This window comes from Sus scrofa, chromosome 15, assembly GCF_054392235.1.
Source record: "Sus scrofa isolate SSC_HxYL_T2T_F1_AM1 chromosome 15, Sscrofa_HxYL_maternal_Yorkshire_Landrace_v2.0, whole genome shotgun sequence".
Classification (NCBI taxonomy): Eukaryota; Metazoa; Chordata; class Mammalia; order Artiodactyla; family Suidae; genus Sus; species Sus scrofa.
The window spans coordinates 43732550-43752740 of NC_139397.1; the positions used below are offsets into that span (position 1 = coordinate 43732550).

The following is a 20191-nucleotide window of genomic DNA, read 5'->3' on the forward strand; positions in this document are numbered from 1 at the left end:
ACAAGGTGAAGGTAGCCTGGTCCTCTGAGGGGATGGGGGCTGAAGGTGAAGCGTGGAAAGGCTCGGCACCACACAAACCTTCCAGCCAGGACTCCTGCCCCTTCCTGACTACCACACACCCCAGGTCAGTTCCAGGAAGACAGATGCCCAGCTCTGCTGAGCGCAGGTGGAGAACCTGTGATCCTGTTATTTCTTTTGGGGGGTTTGAAGGTTAGCTTCGGGGGAAAAAAAAAAAATGAAGCCTTAAAGTTTACTGATTTTTATGGGGGTTCTTTGATGGCCTAGCAGGTGAAGGCGCCTGTGTTTTCACCACTGTGGCTCTGGTTGCTGCTGTGTGGAGCAGGTTCAATCCCTGGCCCGGGAATTTCCACATGTTGCATGTGTGGCAAAAATAAAAAAACAAGAGAGAACCTGAAATAAATGTTGCAATTCTCATTAAAGTTTACTGATTTTACTCTTTTTAACACTGACTATAGGTCTTTGTCTTAACTGTATCATCTCTGAGTCTAATCAAATAGCTTATTAAAGTAAAAGGTCCCAATCCACCAAGTGCTCCTAAAACAACCCCTGCAGGATTTTTTTTTTTTTTTTTTTTAACCGCCACACCTGTGGCGTATGGAAATTTCAGGCTAGGGGTCAAATTGGAGCGGCAGCCACACACCACAGCTACAGCAATGCCAGATCCAAGCCTCATCTGCAACCCACACCACAGCTTACGGCAATGCCGGCTCCTTAACCCAGTGAGCAAGACCAGGGATCGAACCCACATCATCATGGATAGTAGACAGGTTCTTAAACCCACTGAGCCACAATGGGAACTCCTAGTCCTGCATGATTTAAACAACCTTGCAGCCTTCCCCCCAAAAGCAAAAACAAACGCCCTGCCCTTTGTATTTCCCAAAATACAGGAAACGAGAAACACCCGGGCTGCATTTCAGCTGTCAGGACGGGCAAAAGGTTCATCATGGGAGGACTGACCACAGGGTCATGGCTAGGAGGTTGCAGGAGTCCTTCCTGATTTCTGACCTGAGCTGGCTGGCGGGGCCAGCTGGCACATGGGTTACGGTGTCTGTCACTGACACAGCTGAAATGGATGAATGCAGGACTCCAGCCAGAGCAGATGGCTGTGGGTAAATGTTAATGAATGTGAAATGACACCAGATGATCATGAGTGACTGATGGACGGGACGGGGGAAATAACGGGGAAAATGACATAGGAAGTAAATAATGAGCCCATCCTTCTCTTCTGAGGAGTTGACACATCTTCAGTTTTCTTCTCCTTCTGTCAAAACCTTTACTCTTTATAGGGAAAAGGATTTCCATGGCGAGAGGAGGAAGCAGTTGTATACACACATCACATTCCTACTGGTCCCGGTTCCTGCCTGACCTAGGCAGAGTGACACAGGCCACCCTCTCCATGAGGTCAGTCACCACCATGGGCACCCCGGCTGGCTCCTACTGCAGACCTCTCCACCTCCTCCCGCGCAGCTCCCTCTTTCCAGGAGCTCCTCCAACCAGAGAATCGAACCTCTACCCACTCTCTACAGGGTCCCGCATTCTAGCCCAAAAAGTACAGACCCTTGTGCAAGAGCTCATCTCACAGTCAACTCAGCACCTGCAAAACTGAACCTCTTATCTTCCCCAGAAACCACCTCCAAGCTTCCCATGTTTGTTCTTCCAGAAGCTCAGGTACCTCTGACTCCTCTCAACTCCTCTTCCCTTGTCTTAGTCCGTTCAGGCGGCTGTAACAAAAATACCACAGACTGGGTACCTTAAACAGAACCTATTTCTCACAGTCTGGAAGCTGGGCAGTCCAAGACTGAGGCAGAGAGGTGAGAGCTCTCTGGGTCCCTTTCACGAGGGGCACTAACCTCATTGATGAGGGCTCCACCTCTACAACCTACTCATCTCCCATGAAGCCACCTCCAAATACAATTCCCTTGGGGATCAGGCTTCAATATCTGAATCTGGGGGGACAGAAACACTCAGCCCATAGTGTCCCTCTACCCCCAACCCCTGTCAGTCAGCAAGTTTACTCAGTTCTTCCTCTGCCTCTCACCCAGCCACACCCATTGTCAGCTCCGCAAGCCAACCTTCATAGCCTCAAAGACAGCACGAGATTCCTCACAGGTCCCCCTGCTCTTGGCCTCTCCCCACTGGTAACATGATAGGGCCAGGATCCACAACCATAGCTGTTTGGCTCCAAAGCAGCTCCCTCTCCTCTTCAAAAAGTACCTAAAGTCTTCCAATGCCTGTCATTCAGGGTCTCAATTCTGGCTTCCTTAAGTCTAACTACCCAAACTTGCCAGACTGTTCCCTCCATTCAAACAAGTGACATCCTCACCCCCCATTAAATGTCTGATACATTTGCTTTGGGCTCCATTATTCTGCCCACGTAAAAAGACCTTCCTAGTCCAATGCTTATGTAAATCTTGTCTCTAGGAGCAACCTGGTGGCTCAGCAGGTTAAAGATCCAGTGCTGTCACTGCTGTGGCTCAGGTCACTGCTGTGGCATGAGTTCGATCCCTGGTCTGGGAACTTACACATCCTGCAGATGCAGCCAATAAAGAAAGAAACAAATAAAGCTTATTTCTTTCATGAACAAGTTCAAATTGTACCTAAATTTCTATAGCAATTGCTCAAGAGTTATTTAGCAGTGAAGGGCTATTACTATGACATCCATTATAGATGTAATTGCTCAGAATAAGGACTCCTCATAGACTGCTAATGGAAGAACAGATTGGCAGTTCCTTACAGGGCTGAACATAAAATTACCATTTTTACCATAGACTCCTAGGTATCTATCCAAAAGAAATGGAAATACCCATTCACACAGAATTGCACAAGAATGTTCCTAATAGCCAAAAAGTAAAAACTTGGATCTTCATCATCAGATGAATGCATAAAATGTGGAATATCCACACAATGGAATACAATGCAAGAATTAAAAAGGATCAAACTGGGAGTTCCCGTCGTGGCGCAGTGGTTAACGAATCCGACTAGGAACCATGAGGTTGCAGGTTCGGTCCCTGCCCTTGCTCAGTGGGTTAACGATCTGGCGTTGCCGTGAGCTGTGGTGTAGGTTGCAGACGCGGCTCAGATCCCGCATTGCTGTGGCTCCAATTCGACCCCTAGTCTGGGAACTTCCATATGCCGCGGGAGCGGCCCAAAGAAATAGCAAAAAGACAAAACAAAAAAAAAAAAGGATCAAACTGGAGTTCCCATTGTGGCTCGGTGGTAACAAACGCCACTGTTATCCATAAGGACATGGGTTTGATCCCTGGCCTCGCTCAGTGGGTGAAGGATCCAGTGTTGCTGGAGCTGTGATGCAGGTCACAGACATGGCTCAGATATGGTGTTGCTGTGGCTGTGGCATAGGTTGGCAGCTGCAGCCCCAATTCGACCCCTAGCCTGGGAACTTCCATATGCCGTAGGTGTGGCCCTAAAAAAAAAAAAAGGATCAAACCATCAAGTTGAAGGAACCTTAAAAACATTATGCTAAGTGAAAAGACACAAGGGACCATATGCTTTATCATCCCATTCATATGAAGTATCCAGAAAAGGCAAATTGACAGAGAAGGAAAGTAAAATAGTGGCTGCCTAGGGCTGGAGTGGGAGTAGGGATCTTCTGGGGAGATAAAAATGTTCTTGAACCAATTTATGGTGATTTATGGTAAATCAAATCACTGAAATGTATATTTGAAATGAGTCCATTTTATACACAAAATGTACTTCAACAAAGCTGTAAAATCATAACAGGTGCTCAAATGTTAGTTGAGTATCTAATTTCTTGCTTTATTTTTTTTTACTTGTTGGTATGTTTTGTCACCACCCTCTCCCTTGCATCTAGACCCTAATCCTGACAGCAAGACCAAGCCTCCCCTATATTATGCCAACTTTTCATACAGACTGCACCTGACCTAAAGCTGCATGTACACTGTGTTCACAACCACTTGTGGAACTGATTTTGTCTTGTCAGGCTATGGAGTGATGCCATCAATAGCACCAAGGAAGAATCAGTGGATGTGGATGTAGAGCAGAACAAGTGCATTTGAGCCCAGTTCCTCCACTTCTGGCCATGATCTAAGGGCCTGCTCACTGGGGCCTCTTCTCCAAGTCTAAAATGGGAAAGGCAGTTCTCTTGCGGCTCAATGGATTAAGGATCTGGCGTTGTCACTGCCGCAGTTCAAGTCTCTGCTGTGGCATGGGTTTGATCTCACCCGGGGGAACTTCCACATGCCACAGACATGGCCAGAAATTTAATTAAGTAACTAATAAATTAAACGGGAAAAACTGTGAGAGTGACTTCACAGGGTGGTCATGAGGCTGAAATGAGATGATCTGGATAAAATGTTCAGCCCAGTGCTTAGAGCATGTGAGAGCTGACTGAATGTTGGCTTCAAACATGCACACACAAACCCAAGCACAAGTGCACATACCAGAGGAATCTCTTTCAAACAGGAAACAACTCTCAACAACAGAGTAAACAACCAAAGATGACCTACCCTCCTCTGTCACCTACTAGGCCAGAGTGGCCTGGGACATCTCTTGCCCCTTCCAAGCCCAATGAAACTCATGATGGCCGGAAATACTCCTATTTGTCATCTAACAAGAGGAACTCAACAGAGCCCACGGTTTTCAACACTCTGTGCACCTGCCCCTCCCTCCTCTCTCACCCTGTCCCACCATCTCCATCTCCATCCAAGTGAGGTAGGGTTTTACCTCCTGGCCCCCTTGGTGTGAGCAGGGCCACAGGTTTACTTCCAACCAAAGAACTGTCACTTCACACGAGAGCGTGTGCCCACAGAGAACTCTCCTCAGCTCCTTCCCTCTCCCCAAGGAACTAACAAACAGCTCCACTGGTGGCTGCTCTGGTGGCTGGGTGAGGATGACATGGGTGGACCCCAGCTGACCTACAGTAGACAGGGAGCACGAGGAAGGATAAACCTCTTCTAGGCGGCTCTTAGGATTCTTATCACAACATAAGAACCTGATAGAGTCACAAGGCTCTCCGACTCTAAGCTTATATATTTTAAATCTCACCTAAAAAAAAAAAATCTTTCTAAGGAGTTTCAGCTGTAGCTCAGTGGGTTAAGAACTCAACCAGTAGCCACGAGAACGCAGGTTCAAGCCCTTACCTCACTCAATGGGTCAAGGATCCGCTAGTGCCACAAGCTGTGGTGTAGGTCGAAGATTGAGCTTGGATGTGGTGTTGCTGTGGCTGTGGCATAGGCCAGCAGCTGCAGCTCCAATTGGACCCCTGGCCTTCCAAAACAAAAAACAAAAAAAAAACCTAAGACTCTATTCCCCTGACTTCTGTGACAAGCCACTCTCCCTGTCCTTTGTCAACCACTCTGACCACATCTCCATCTCCTGCATCTTCTCATGGGCTTGACCTCCTCTGCCTCCCTCACGCGCCCTGCTGGGAACCAGGTCTCATCTTCCACACGGGCCTGCTCACTCCACAGGCTCTCCAGGGCGATCCTAGCCACTCTCCTGACTCACCCACCATGTATGTGCTAATACTACCCAAAGCTCTGGAGGCAGGCTCCCCATTTCCCACACACCCAGAGTCCTACTGGACAGCTCCAGCAGGTGCTCCATGACACGCTGAGCGCAATACGTCCAAAAGCAAGGCCCTTGTCTGCCCAGCCCCCTGCAGACATCCTTTCCTCCCAGTCCCCACCCTGGTGAACAGCACCTAAACCCTAAGTTATCCAGGCCAGAAGCCCAACAGGCCGGATTCCTCCATCTCCTTCACTCCATCCTTACTCAACTAACCACTCTGGTCAATGTCACGGCCCTTATATATTTGTCGTATGGGGAAAAGGAAGATGGTTTTTTCGGGGTTTTGTTTGTTTGTTTGTTTGTTTGTTTGTTTTTGTCTTTTTGCCATTTCTTGGGCTGCTCCTGCGGCACATGGAGGTTCCCAGGCTAGGGGTCCAATCGGAGCTGTAGCCACCAGCCTACGCCACAGCCACAGCAACATGGGATCCAAGCCGCATCTGCGACCTACACCACAGCTCATGGCAACGCCGGATCCTTAACCCACTGAGCAAGGGCACGGATCGAACCCACAACCTCATGGTTCCTAGTCAGATTCGTTAACTACTGAGCCACAATGGGAACTCCAGGAAGATGATTTATTTTTATTTTAAGGCTTATTACAGCGAACACCAAGAAAGCAAATTACTTCCTCCTTAGGGAGAGGTGTGAAGCATGTTATCGGTACTTCACCTAGGACAAATAGTTTAGAGCAAGAAACAAGCACACAGTCACAAAACGATCTCGGCAGCAACCTGCATATTCCTCACATTTCTTGGCCACTTGTTTAAGTAAAGATAAAACACTGCCAAAGGAGCTTTCGTTTTTTATTACATCCTGGTAAGCATTACTCACTGTTCAAGTTTAAAATAGGGCAAATCCTGGGAACATCCATATGCAGCAAGGGGGTGGGGGGAGAAGGGAAGGAAGGGAAGGATCCACTAATTTATTTCTATTTCTCTACCCTACTTGATTTTCTAAAGTAAGAAAAAGCAATCTAGTGTCCTAAAACTAGAGCCAAGGCTTTTCAACATTCAGTTAAAATGCCTTTAACTTCCCAAGCTTTCCTGCACTTTATACTACACAACTCCCAGTGGCTGCTATCTTTCGACTACTTTAACTCTTACACAGGAATATGTGCTTATCACCCCTGGGCTTCATCAGCCTCAAAAAACATTCAGTAGTTACTGTTCAAATAGTAGAGTTCTCATGGCAGCTCACAAAGTTACAAAAAAAGAAAAAGAAAAAAAAGAAGAAACTTTTTATTGCTTTAGGACAAGCTGGCAACAAACACAACAGAAGAATTAGAAACATGACACTTCTACATTCTCAAAAGGAGTTACCAAACCAGAATGTGCTCCTCTACTTAAAACATATTTGTTACAACTGAAATCCACAACTTCTGCCAAGAACTTTACTATTCTCAAGCAGGATGGATACTTGAAGAGTCAAAAAAAACTATTATCAAACTTATTGCATAAATCTGATCATACAATTCAAAGCCTTTTATGCTCAATCTGGGCAGTGCTATTACTTGACATTTCTGATGACTGTCCTGGCACTCTGAGATCCAAATTCCTTCTTTCTACAAACTTTTCCCTATGCAGAAAGAGCTGTCAAGAAAAATGTTCTATTTCTAACAATGCACAGCAATTCATGCCTCACTTCTACATCTTTCCTCATGACGGAAAACGTGGTCAGTCCTTAACTCAGCCTGATAACGGCTCTGCTGGCAATGCCGAATGTCATTGTACAAACAGGAAGCCCACACTGGCATTAGGCATGAGAGGGTGATACCTCCAAATACATTTTATTCTGTACACAATGGCACCTTCCTGTCCGTTAACTCCCAAATACTGTGGATGACGTCACCATTTTCATAATTTCAATTCAACAACAGAAGTTACAAGGCAAGTACTATCTGAAAATGGTGTGTGTGTGGGGGGGTGTTGCCAATAAGACATGTGACCTGCCCCAAGCTGCAAATCTAAAACATATCTGTTGGGATAATCAACAAACTGGATTGTTTACTCTAATAATCATTACCAGGAGTTCCCTGGTGGCTCAGCAGGCTGGGGATCCACGCTGTCACTGTTGTGGCTCTAATCATTGCTATGGGGCAGGTTCCATCCCTGCCCAGGAACTTCTGTTCACCGCAGGTGCAGCCAAAAAATTTTAAAAAAAAATTAAAGATCATTACCAAGTCAGCTAATTTTTTTGTTTTTAATTCAAGATTTTCTCTTTCTTCCAGATAAAGCATAGCATATTTCTCTCAGAACTTTCCCAGTCAGGGTGTTGAGAATTAACTCCACTAAGCGGCTTCACACTTCCAGACCTAATGGTCACCTGGCTATTAAGTAAAAGGTTTCAAAGCTTAGAAACATATCATATGAAATGTTAGCTCAAGATGTGTGTGGAGACAATTTTTAATTGCTACAATTGCAGAATGTTAAGGCAACATCAGAAAACAGAGGTGTCTTAAAACACTAACCCTATTCCCTACCTGGTAAAGAGAGCCAAATGATGTTACTCAACCCTTAATACAAAAATGTCCCAAAATAATCTGTTGGACTTGACTTTGCAGTTTAATCTTTTATATTTAGATGGCAGTGAGAGAGAACCCTGGGGCTGTAATTCCCCTGCAAAAAAACTCAACATCTGATTTATTCACAAGGCTTAAAATAAGGAAGGAAAATAGAAAATAAGTTTCCTTTGCTTGGCAACCATCCTTTGTAATCATCTATTTTGATACGTATCCAGGCTGTATCTGGGTACCGATGGCTAACCTGGATATAGAAAACATCAAGAATCACTTCTGGAAGAATCACAAACACGACAGGAAACTTCTCAATCAGTACAGCAACAGCGTCAGGGTAAGCAAGAAAAGGACTTTACCGGGAGACTGACATTTACAGTTTTGGAAAGAACTGAAATACACTGAATTACAGAGCAAATTCACCAAAACAACAAGAAATCTGTCCTTATAAAGGCCATCCTTTCACCCCTATAAAAGTGTTTCACTTCTGACACACCACACAACCGGTTAGGAACAGCAAGTGCAGAGCTTGCCAGGGCAGGCGGGCAGGTGGGATTCCTACTTCTCCGAGCAGGCCGCCACCGTCTCCTTGTTGAAGCCTCGGATGGAGAGATCATAGACCACCTCCTCCACCTTCTTCACATCATACTTGAGGCCGTCGTAGCGCTTCCGCAGGGAGTCATTTTTGAGGTTGAGAAGGCGGAAGCCGGAATCCAGCTCGTTGATGAAGGTGGAGATGTGCAGGGGCCTCGCGTAATCTCCTGCAGTCACGCTGTTGACCGACAGCCTCGACTGCACGGAGAGAGAGGATGAGTCACGGCAGGGCCCCTCCTCCAGGCCACAGACAAGACCCAAGACCTGCAGCCCACCCTGCTTTTCCCTACTGCCCCTCATAATTTCACTGTGACAACTGCTTGGTATCACTCACTAACTTACTTAATAACTGAAGAAATCATCTCCTTTTTGTTGGAGTTTTTGTGGTCTACATTTTTTCATCAATAGGAGTAAGACTATAGAGTGGACACCTTTATACAGTTTTTTTTTCTTCTTGTTTTTGTTTTTGCTTTTTAGGGCCGCACCTGCGGCACATGGGAGTTCCCAAGCTGGGGGTCAAATTGGAGTTACAGCTGCTGGCCTACACCACAGCCACAGCAACGCCAGATCCTTAACCCACTGAGCAAGGCCTGGGATAAAACCCGAATCCTCATGGATACTAGTCCAGTTTGTTACCACTGAGCCACAATGGAAACTCCCTCTTTTTCTTCTTTTGAATTATTTTTGTAGGATGATTTCTCAGGAGAGAGATTGAGGGGATAAAGGTAAGAATAACTTATATAATTTTACAGTTTAATTGTTACCCCAAACAATTATATGATTTCACATAGTTACGAGGAACATATGCTTTGTCACTTCCTTTAAAGTTAGAGGTATTATGTCTTTTCAAACTCACACACTGGCCAGTGTGCACAGCCACCTCATCATGTGAACTGCCACCTCAGCAAAACATCACATAGCACAGTCAACAACTACCCACTGACCGAAAGAAGGCTTAGAAAAGAATGAAGCTTCCTGAATTTTTGTACCATTAAAAAAAAACTGACAAAGAAGTGGGACAATCAAAAGGCCAATGGCAAATCACTAAGCTTCTTACCAGTTCACTAGCAAGAATTAGAACTCCTGAGAGGTAATCTTCTACATCCAGATGAAATCCCTTCTCCCGATCTGGCTCAACTAAAAAGTATAACAAAGACAATGTCATGATGTAAATACAACTTCTGCCATAAAAAAAACCCACAAAAACAAAAAAACCACATACACACACACACACACACACACACATACACTTCTCTCAAAGTAAAAAAAGAACAAGTCTTTCAAAACTCTTTTTGTTGTTGTTGTTGCTGTTGTTGTGGGGTTTTTTTTTGCTTTTTAAGGCACACCCATGGCATATGGAGGTTCCCAGGCTAGGGGTCTAATCACAGCTGCAGCTGCTGTTCTAGACCACAGCTCACAGCAATGCTGGATCCTTAACCCACTGAGCAAGGCTGGGGATTGAACACAAATCCTCACGGATACTAGTCAGGTTCCTAACCTGCTTAGCCACGACGGGAACTCCCCAAAACTCTATTAAACATACACACACTCGTGGCAAATAGACCTCACTATGGAATTTTTTTGAGCTCTCAAATTCAATTTTCCCTCCATTCTTCTTTCAAAAAGTAATACCATTAAGAATCGTACCCAGTTCTGTTGGAGAATATCTGTTTTTAGAAGGTATATGCTGAAGCACTTAAAGGAGGAGTCACAGAATCTGCACCTGACTTTTACACAGTTTACACACCCCTACCAATGCAAACTCAGTGAGGAGACTGAGCAGAACAGGACAAAACGGTGGACTGAATGGGGTATATGCAGATGTTCACTGTTCTGTTCCTTCAACTTTTCTGTAATCTTTTTTTTTTTTTTTTTTGCCTTTTATAGGGCCACTCCCGCGGCATATGGAGGTTCCCAGGCTAGGGGTCTAATCGGAGCTGTAGCCGCCAGCCTACACCAGTCACAGCAATGCAGGATCCAAGCCGCATCTGCAAACCTACACCACAGCTCACGGCAACATCGGATCCTTAACCACTGCACCAAGACAGGAACTCCAACTTTTCCGTAATCTTGAAGTTTTTAAAAACTAAAAGAAACACCCAAGCACAAAGAGCAACCCACTACATATTTTTAGCTTTTGTGTTTCCAAGTAACCACTTTCCCATTTAGGTCTTACTTGTTTTCATAAATAGAAAGCATGCCCCCCACACCCCAAATCAGGCTCTGGCGCCTGACCCTGCAGGTAGCCCTGACGGAGGACACTCACTGCCAAGGATCTCTGTAACCGCTTCTCGAGTCACTAGGGTTTCTGATTCCAAGTACACAACGAAGGCCGCCAAGAAGACCAAGCGCTGCAGCACGAACCTCCAGTGTTCATGAAACCTGCACAGTGAGGGGCAGGGATCAGGGAGTTAAAAACACAGTGCACTAAAGTCATGGCCAAAACAGTCTAGGAAGGGAATCCTTATAAAACCTCACATGAAATTCCAAGACATAAAACATGTTAAGGGCAGGAAGACATTCAAGTATATTCAATGGGCTTGATATAAATTTTGCCAGCTCAAATTCATAACAATCACTTATTATAAGTTTAATAAATGAGAAGCATGGTCTGATTTTGATGAACACAAAAATTACACCAGAAGATTATGTTTGATAAGAGCACAACTGTGTTTCAGAAGTTTAGTCACTAAAAACAATGACCCTGCTCTGAGAAAAACAAAAATTTGGTGAATGAAGACTGATGAGAACTGCCAAGTGTTTGTCGGCCTCAGCACCTGACTCATTCCTACATTCTGAATGAGGGTATCAAGAAACTCCTGATTCACACATCTAAGAAATAATTGCCATTTGCAGTCACTAAAGCGGTGACCTTAAAAACGTTGGGATATTGTAGTTAAACTCGGCTAGAAGAAGGTGGAAAAGGAAACAGGAAATTTTACAATCCTCAGAAATTTATGCTATGCCTCCTGATCTTCAAATGTGGCAACAAGTTCAAAATCATTTTTCAACACAACCCAGGTCAAAGAAAACACTGAGGGCCAAAGTGGCTAGAGGGTAGCTTGGGTGTGACCTCCAAGACCACGGTCTCCACCAACCCTGCCCACATTACGGTCAGACATCTCTGTGGGCAGCTATCACCTAACTACTGCAGGCTCAGCAAACCTTTTCTGTGATGGGCCAGACAACAAATATGCTAGCTAGCTTTGTGGGACACTTTCAGCCTCTATCACACAGTCTTATTTGGCTGTTTTTCTTTTCTTAATGACACTTTAAAATATAAACATACATATGTAAACTCTCAACGGCAGCAGGCCACAGCAGTTTGCCAGCCCCTGCCTTTAAAGAATCTTGTGAGGTTACACTGTCTGCTCCCCATATACATGTCCTAACTATTTTTTGTGATGTGAGTATGCACTGTACAACTTTCATGTTTCACAATTATGATTAACAACGAATTTTTTCCCCAGTGGTATGTAAAATAACAGTGTATATAAAATTAATACTGTTGTAGATTCAATGAGATATGGCATAAAATATAAAGCTGCGTATGTCACTTAGCAGTGAAATTCAAGCTTTAATGTAAAACTTAACTTGAGATACTGCCACGTAATCCCATAATCTTAACAGCATAGATATAATTCATCAAACTCCACAAGTAATAAATATTTAAAGACATATTCTCTATTTTGACCTTCATACAACACACATTTTCTTTTTAGTTTTTCATTGTAAAAATTATACACATTCTTTAAAGAAATTTTGAAAGTAAAAAGGAGAAAAAAAATAAAATCAATTTTTTCACCATTAAAATACCACCATTAACAGTTCCTCTTCCTTTCTGTTGCTTCTTCTTAGGAGAGGAATTTTTACCTAGGTCTAAGCAATCATTCAATAGATATAACTTTTCTCTTCCCTTTTTTCACTTAACATTATAAAATATGCTACTTGTCTTACAAACCTGTAATACTGTTCAGCAGGGAACTTGGTCTTCAAAGACGTTAGATGTGTTTTTACTGTACCAAAATGTTCTCGAGCTTTCAAACACCTCTTTGGAACTGATCACAAAAAGATAATCAAATGCAATAATGACAGACTCAACCAAATTTCAAATACAGTTCTTGCTTAATAATCTATGTAGTCTACCTGGAAATAAATCAAATTTTTTTTTTTTTAAATCTCAAGGCCAAAGGTAGGGCATGCATCTCTGCTTTTGGTCTGGCTCTCAAAATTTCCTATCTAATTTCCCTACTGAAAAATAAACAAAAAAAATTGCTAAAAGGGAATAGACTGGGAAGCACACTGGTAAACTGTCATAAATAACCTCATCTTTAGGTTGTCTCTCCTAGTCTGTCCTCAAAGGGTGCCTAAAGTGGACTGCTAGAAGCTCCCATATGGGGTCCAAAAGTAGCTTTATAATTACTCTCAATCAGGCTAACCAACTCCATATTATTGAGAAAAGTGACTTGCCCTGACAACTGTAAATTACATTATGATCTCATTCTCCATCTGAAAATATATTTCAGCTCTTGGGAGTTCCCATCGTGGTGCAGTGGTTAACGAATCTGACTAGGAACCATGAGGTTGCGGGTTCGGTCCCTGCCCTTGCTCAGTGGGTTAAGGATCCAGCGTTGCTGTGGTGTAGGTTGCAGATGCAGCTCGGATCCCGAGTTTCTGTGGCTCTGGCATAGGCCGGCGGCTACAGCTCTGATTAGACCCCTAGCCTGGGAACCTCCATATGCCGCAGGAGTCGCCATATAAAAGGCAAAAAAATATATATATATATATGTATATGTATGTATATATTATTTCAGCTCTTTTAGTTGTGCTAGCTACATCTTACAATAGCGGTTCCATGTCTAAGCTTGATCTCTATTCAAGAGGCTGATTGTACATGCATTGAGAACATTTTACACTGGCCCATTATCTACAAATGCATATTAAATCATATTCAATGACTGAAAGGTTGGGTTTAAGAAAAAGAACCAAATAAAAGTTGTTAGGTACACAAGAGAGCTATGAAACTACCACAATCATCAGAAGAACTCTACCACAAGGGAAAACATTTCTACTTCGACCTACATGAAAACAGTATACACAGAATTCTGTAAACCTATAAAATGATCAACTCACCTACTCTCCAATTTCTACTCACCGTAAAGCATGAGGGACATTTTTCATAGTAAAATGATAAAGATTTGGATATGTCTTCTGGAGGTAAATTAACTCTTTATACAAAAGACCAACAAACTGGATAAAAACCTTCAAAATCAAAACAAAGAACTTACTGTCCTGAAACCCAGCACCCTGATGGACCCCTTGGAGTAGAGTTAAAATCTCTCGGGCTGTTTGTTCTAAACTCTGTACAACTTTTCGGATTTCCTAGAAAGAATTAAAGATCAAAATATGAAATAAATTCAACATAATTATTATATTGTCATAACCTCAAACCAAATGTATTTAACAGCACATTTGATCTATGACACCTTCATACACATTCAAAACACAACCTTTACAAGGACATAAATTGTTCACAAAATATCTAGGTTTGAATTCTCAGTTTTCCACTTACTTCCTCTCTGAGACCTTCAAGAAGTCACTAAAAAACCTTAGATTCCTCATAAAGACTTCAAAGGGTAACAGCCACCCACTCACCCTAAATATCCTGCCGGAACACTAAAAATGAGGTAGTCAAGTGTAAACCATAAAAAGAAAAATGAAATACAATACAATGATTGGGTACTTTTCATTCATTCATTTTGCAACATTCACTGAGCTTATTTCTAGGCCTTATGTAAATATTGAGGAACTAAGCAGACAGTCCCTTTACCATGCAATTTAGAGTAGGACAGGTGGTTAAAAAAATAATGACCACCCAAGTTTCGTGGGGGGTTTTTTGTTTTCGATTTTTTTTTTTTTTTTTTTAAGGGCCGCACTCGCGGCAAATCGAAGTTCCCAGGCTAGGGTTCAAATCGGAGCTGCAGCTGCCGGCCCAAGCCACAGCTACAGTAACGTGGGATCCAAGCCGCGTCTTCGACCTATACCAGAGCTTGTGGCAACGCTGGATTCTTAACCCACTGAGCGGGGCCAAAGATCCAATCGCATCCTCATGGATACTAGTCGGGTTTGTCACCACCGCACCACATCGGGAACTCTGCACAAGCTTTTATTAAAATGGTAGTGCGCTACCCGAAAACATAACAGGGAAAAGATAATTTAGACTGTGAGGCTGAGAAGAACATGAAATAGCCAGGAGAAATGGGAAAGAAGTGCATTCCAGGAAAAGCAAGCAGTACCTGCAAAAGACGTGAGGCAGGAAACTATTTGGGAAACTAGAGGAATAACACACAACAGAAGATGACGTAAAATGAGACTGGAGAGAGAGACCGGTGGGCCACAGTAGAGTCTGGATTGTTATCCTAGGTGGAATAAAAAGCCATAGGCATTTTAAAGAGAGGAGGCGCACGTGTGCTTTTAATACACCAACAACAAACACAGCAAACGCGCGATGTCTGAGTCCCAAGCGCTAACTGAGCCCTCAACATAAACCAGCGCTACAAAAGAGGAAAACTGATACCCAAATAAATGAGGTACGTGATGACGAGGAGCCAAGATCCGAACACAGGTAGTCAGGATCTGCAAGCAGAATCAGGGGCAGGGGGAAGGAGATGCCCTAAGCCGAAACAAGAGGGGAAGCAACCCACCCCCGGAGGCCTCCCCACCGCTCGAATCTGAGCGACGGAAAAGGGCTGGGTGGTGCGGCCCAGCTAGGCAAAGACGTGGGAAAGGGATGGGGAGCTTACCTCTCTGATGTCCTGCTCGGCAGCCAAAAAGCCCTGCAGCTCCACGAAGATCTCGCTCACAGACATGGCGCCGGCCGCACGACTGTCAGCCAGGGCGGCGAAGGTGGCCTGCCAAATGCGCTCCAAAACAACCACGGCAGTCAGTCTCAAGGCCCGCTACCGCCGCCGCCGCCGCGTCCACCCGGCCCTGCACTAAGACTGCCGCTGGGGTCCTCTCAGGCCCGCGGCGCTCAGGAGCCCGGGCTGTCCTCCGCTCCGCCTGAGGCGCTTCCCGCCGCAAGGGAAGACGGGAGCCCGTAAAGCAGGGCAGGGCGGGCGAGGCTCTTCCGACAGGCACCACCGGAGACAGCCCGAGAAGGGGTCCTCAGAGCTTGTGGGCCTAAGGGAGGGGGCCTTGGGTTTGGAGGATTGGAACCAATCCGCTGTTAGCTCGTACAGTCTAACCTCCGTAACCTGTTGGGGTTTTGGTCCTGTGATCCCTGCACCATTCCAAAATCTGAGGATCCTCAAGGTCCTTATTTGAAGTGGCGTAGTATTTGAATATAACCTATGCACGTTCTCTTGTAATATTTTAAGTACTTGTAATTAGGTATTACTTGTAACACCTAATAAAATGCACTGTGGAAATAGTTGGAAATACAATGTAAATACGTAAGTAGTTGCTGGTGCACAGCAAAATCAAGTTGCTTTTTTGGAACTTTTTTTTTAATACTTTCTATCTTGGGTCGGTTGAATCTGTAGGTGCCGAACTGCAGATACGGAGGACTGATTGTACATGATATTTTATAAAACAGCAGTTGGAGGGAAAACGCTTCAGTACTAAAAGGTACGCATAGAAAGCCAGGTGCGTAAGAGTGTACATTGCAATCTGTAAAAATAGGGGAAAAAATAGTTTGTGCCTGAAGAAAGTACTCGGGGAAAAATAAACGTGTATGTGGGATTGCAAATAAGGGGATAGATTGAGAGTGAATTTTTTTCTCTCTGTGCTTGTTTTTAATTTTAACGTCTTCGCAGGGATTGTATTGCCTTTTGTTTAGATTATATGAACTTTTAAGCATGTAGGATGGGGAGTTTCTCTTCCGCTCAACGAATACCTTCCCCCAATTCCCCTTTTTGGAGGCCAGCGCTGTAATGATTTGGTTTGACCTACAGTTATCTCATACATCCACCCTACAAATACAACTGTGTGTGTGTGAGTGTAGACTGCACGCCAAATGAATGAAAATGATGGCTTATATCACCTAAATGATAAATTATTGTTTGCATTGTGCCAGACATTATTCTAAAACTTTACACGAAGAATCATATTTTTATCTTCATTATACTTCTGCAAACTTGATATTGTTTTCATCTTATAAATGAAGTAAATATGGTAGCAGATTAATTGGCTTGCCTAAGCTCATATGCAGCTAGTGCTTGATGAAACTGGAATCCAAATGCATTGTCTTAACCACCATGCTCTTATCATTCATATACATAAATTTATTTTGGGAATTCTCTTTTTCGCACATCTTCCTATTAAAGGTTTCATGTTTCTCATTCTTTTATAACCTTTATCACTTAAAGTTAACATTTTCTCATTTTTTACCATTTTTAAAAATAATTTTTTTGTGGAGTTCCCATCATGGTGCAGTGGTTAATGAATCCGACTAGGAACCATGAGGTTGCAGGTTTGATCCCTGGCCTCACTCAGTGGGTTAAGCATCTGGCGTTGCTGTGAGCTCTGGTGTAGGTCGCATACAAGGCTCGGATCCCACATTGCTGTGGCTCTGGAGTAGGCCAGCGGCTACAGCTCCCATTAGACCCCTAGCCTGGGAACCTCCATATGCTGTGGGAAGTGGCCCTAGAAAAGGCAAAAAGACAGAAATAATAATAATCATAATTTTTTTTTTTTTGTCTTTTTAGGGCCGCATCTGCAGCATATTGAAATTCCCAGTCTAGGGGTCTAATCAGAGCTGCAGCTGCTGACCTACACCACAGCCACAGCAACATGGGACCCGAGCTGGGTCTGCGACATACACCACAGCTCATGGCAACACCAGATCCTTAACCCACTGAGCAAGGCCAGGGATTGAACCCAAGTCCTCATGGATACTAGTCGGGTTTGTTACCATTGAGCCACAACGGGAACTCCTAAAAATAATTTTTGAAATGGAAACGTTGTTAATGTGACTTTTTTGTGGAGTGGACATGTCATGTTTATTGACCCAGTCAGTCCCTTATCATGGGTTATTTAGTTGCTTCCAGTTCTTTCTATTACTAATTTTTTTTTTTTTTGTCTTTTTTGTTGTTGTTGTTGTTGCTATTTCTTGGGCCGCTCCGGCGGCATATGGAGGTTCCCAGGCTAGGGGTCCAATCGGAGCTGTAGCCACCGGCCTACGCCAGAGCCACAGCAACGCGGGATCCGAGCCGCGTCTGCAACCTACACCACAGCTCACGGCAACGCCGGATAGTTAACCCACTGAGCAAGGGCAGGGATCGAACCCGCAACCTCATGGTTCCTAGTCGGATTCGTTAACCACTGCGCCACGACGGGAATTCCTTTCTTTTTTTTTTTTTTGTCTTTTTTGTTGTTGTTGTTGTTGCTATTTCTTGGGCCGTATTACTAATTTTTTTAACTTTTTATTTTTTTTTTTGGCTGCGCCCAAGGCATACAAAAGTTCCTAGGCCAGGGATCAGACCTGCACCAGAGCAGTGACCTCAGCTGCTGCAGTGATAATGCCAGGTCCTTAACCGACTGTGCCACAAGGGAACTCCAGTTCTTTCTGTTATGAATGGCATTGTGATGAAAGTCTTTGTAAGCCATTATCAGGATTTAAGATCATTTCTTTTAGAAATACTGGTGGCCAATATCACTAATCATCAGGAAAATGCAAATCTAAAGCACAATGAGATATTACCTCTCACCTGTAAGAATGGCTATCTTCAAAAAGACAGTAAACAGGAGTTCTGTTGTGATGCAGCAGGTTATGGATCTGGCATTTTCTCTTAAGCAGCTAGGGTTGTTGCTGTGGTACAGGTTTGATCCCTGGCCTGGGAACATGCAACAGGCACAGCCAAAAAAAAAAAAGAAAAGACAATAAGACAATAAATAACAAGTATTGGTGAAGATGTGGAAAAAAGGGAACCCTCCTGCACTGTTAGTAGGAATATAAGTTAGTACAACTACTGTGGAAAACATTATGGGAGATTTCTCAAAAATTAAAAATGGCAGTAGCATACAATCCAGAATTCCACTCCTGGGTATGTATCCAAAGAAAAGAAAAACACAAATTTGAAAAAATACACGCATGTCAATGTTCTGAGTAGCATTATTTACAATAGCCGATATATGGAAGCAACATGTGTCCATCAACAGATGAATAGTTTCAAAAATGTAGCCTATATATGTATACATACAATGGACTATTTCTTGGCCATAAAAAAGAATGAAATTTTACCAAATGTGACAACATAGATGGACCTGGAGGGCAGTATGCTTAGTGAAATGTCAGGCAGAGAAAGACAAATACTGTATGTTTTCACTGTTTTTTTTTTTTTAATGAGCACACTCATGGCATTTGGAAGTTCTCAGACTATGGGTCAAATCAGAATTGCATTTGCCAGCCTACACCACAGTCACACAACACCAGATCCAGGCTGAGACTGCAACCTATGCCACAGCTCACGGCAACACCAGATCCTTAACCCACTGAACGAGGCCAAGGATCAAATCATGTATAGTAGTCAGATTCATTAATGCTGAGCCACCATGGTAACTCTTGTATGTTTTCACTTTTATGAGGAATCTAAAAAATAAAGCAAACGATTAAATATAGCAAGGCAGCAGCAGTTCCACAGACACAGAGTAATGGACTAATGGGGGGAGGAGCAAATTGGGTCAGAGATTAAGAGGTTCAAACCACAAGGTATAAAATAGACAAGTAACAGGAATGTAATGTACAGCACAGTGAAATAGCCAATATTGTATAACAACATTATATGGAGTATAATCTATAAAAATATTACTAAATTGTATACTTGAAATTATTGTAAGTCGACTACAACAAAAAAGAAAAAATTAGAATTTTTTAAATGATAAGATCATTGCTTTGATAAGTCCTTTTTTTTTTTTCTTTTTTTGGCTGCCCCAAGGTATATGGTGTTCCTGGGCCAGGGAGAAGATCCAAGGCACAGTTTTGGCCTATGTTGCACCTGCAGCAACACTGGATCATTTAACCCACTGCACTGCACCAGGGACTGAACCTGCATCCTGGCGCTGCAGAGATGTCACGGATCCTCTTGTGCCACAGCAGGAATTTCCACCAGTCTTCTTTTTTTGTTGGCTTGTTTTTGTCTTTTTAGGGATACACCTGAGGCATATGAAGTTCCCTGCCTTCGCCACAGCAACAGCAACACAGGATCCAAGCCACATCTGTGACTTACACCAAAGGTCAAGGCGATGCCAGATACTTAACCCACTGGATTGAAGCTACATGCTCATGGATACTAGTAAGGTTCTTAGCCCATAGAGCCACAGTGGGAACTCCAATAAGTCCTATTTTTAAAGTCCTTGACAGATTTTGCCAAATCTCTTTCTAGAGAAACTGAACTCATCTCCATCCCCCTGGCCACTTGGCTGCACTCTCCTGAGTGTGAATGTTAACACTGTAGACATTCTGGGCTCATTTAAGGGTGAAAATATGACTCATTTAATAGTACTGAAGACTCTGTT

At 43.6% G+C, this 20191-nt stretch overlaps 1 protein-coding gene and 2 long non-coding RNA genes across 3 annotated transcripts; 1 reads left to right on the forward strand and 2 right to left on the reverse strand.

Moving 5' to 3' along the window:
- Positions 1–622: 622 nt before the first annotated feature.
- On the reverse strand, positions 623–5221 carry LOC146395802 (uncharacterized). Its single transcript, XR_014829631.1, has 2 exons — positions 3412–5221; positions 623–3136 (listed from the first exon to the last, which is right to left on the reverse strand). It is a non-coding gene; the product is annotated as an uncharacterized LOC146395802 (long non-coding RNA).
- Positions 5222–6129: 908 nt separating this feature from the next.
- TSN (translin) lies at positions 6130–15677 on the reverse strand. Its single transcript, XM_005671638.4, has 6 exons — positions 15478–15677; positions 13963–14056; positions 12636–12732; positions 10941–11056; positions 9732–9811; positions 6130–8872 (listed from the first exon to the last, which is right to left on the reverse strand). Exons 1-6 carry the CDS (start codon positions 15541–15543, stop codon positions 8639–8641), a joined length of 687 nt encoding a protein of 228 aa, XP_005671695.2. The 5' UTR covers positions 15544–15677; the 3' UTR covers positions 6130–8638.
- Positions 15678–15909: 232 nt separating this feature from the next.
- LOC146395803 (uncharacterized) lies at positions 15910–19738 on the forward strand. Its single transcript, XR_014829632.1, has 3 exons — positions 15910–16128; positions 16219–16303; positions 19612–19738. It is a non-coding gene; the product is annotated as an uncharacterized LOC146395803 (long non-coding RNA).
- Positions 19739–20191: the final 453 nt, after the last annotated feature.

Coding starts and splice junctions, on each gene's coding strand:
- TSN (XM_005671638.4), bottom strand. CDS start 15,543: ATGTCTGTGAGCGAGATCTTCGTGGAGCTGCAGGGCTTTTTGGCTGCC. Junction 11,057..12,635: donor CCTGCTGAACAGTATTACAG/GTTTGTAAGACA, acceptor CTCACTGTGCAG/GTTTCATGAACACTGGAGGT. Junction 8,873..9,731: donor TAATTCTTGCTAGTGAACTG/GTAAGAAGCTTA, acceptor CTCTCCGTGCAG/TCGAGGCTGTCGGTCAACAG.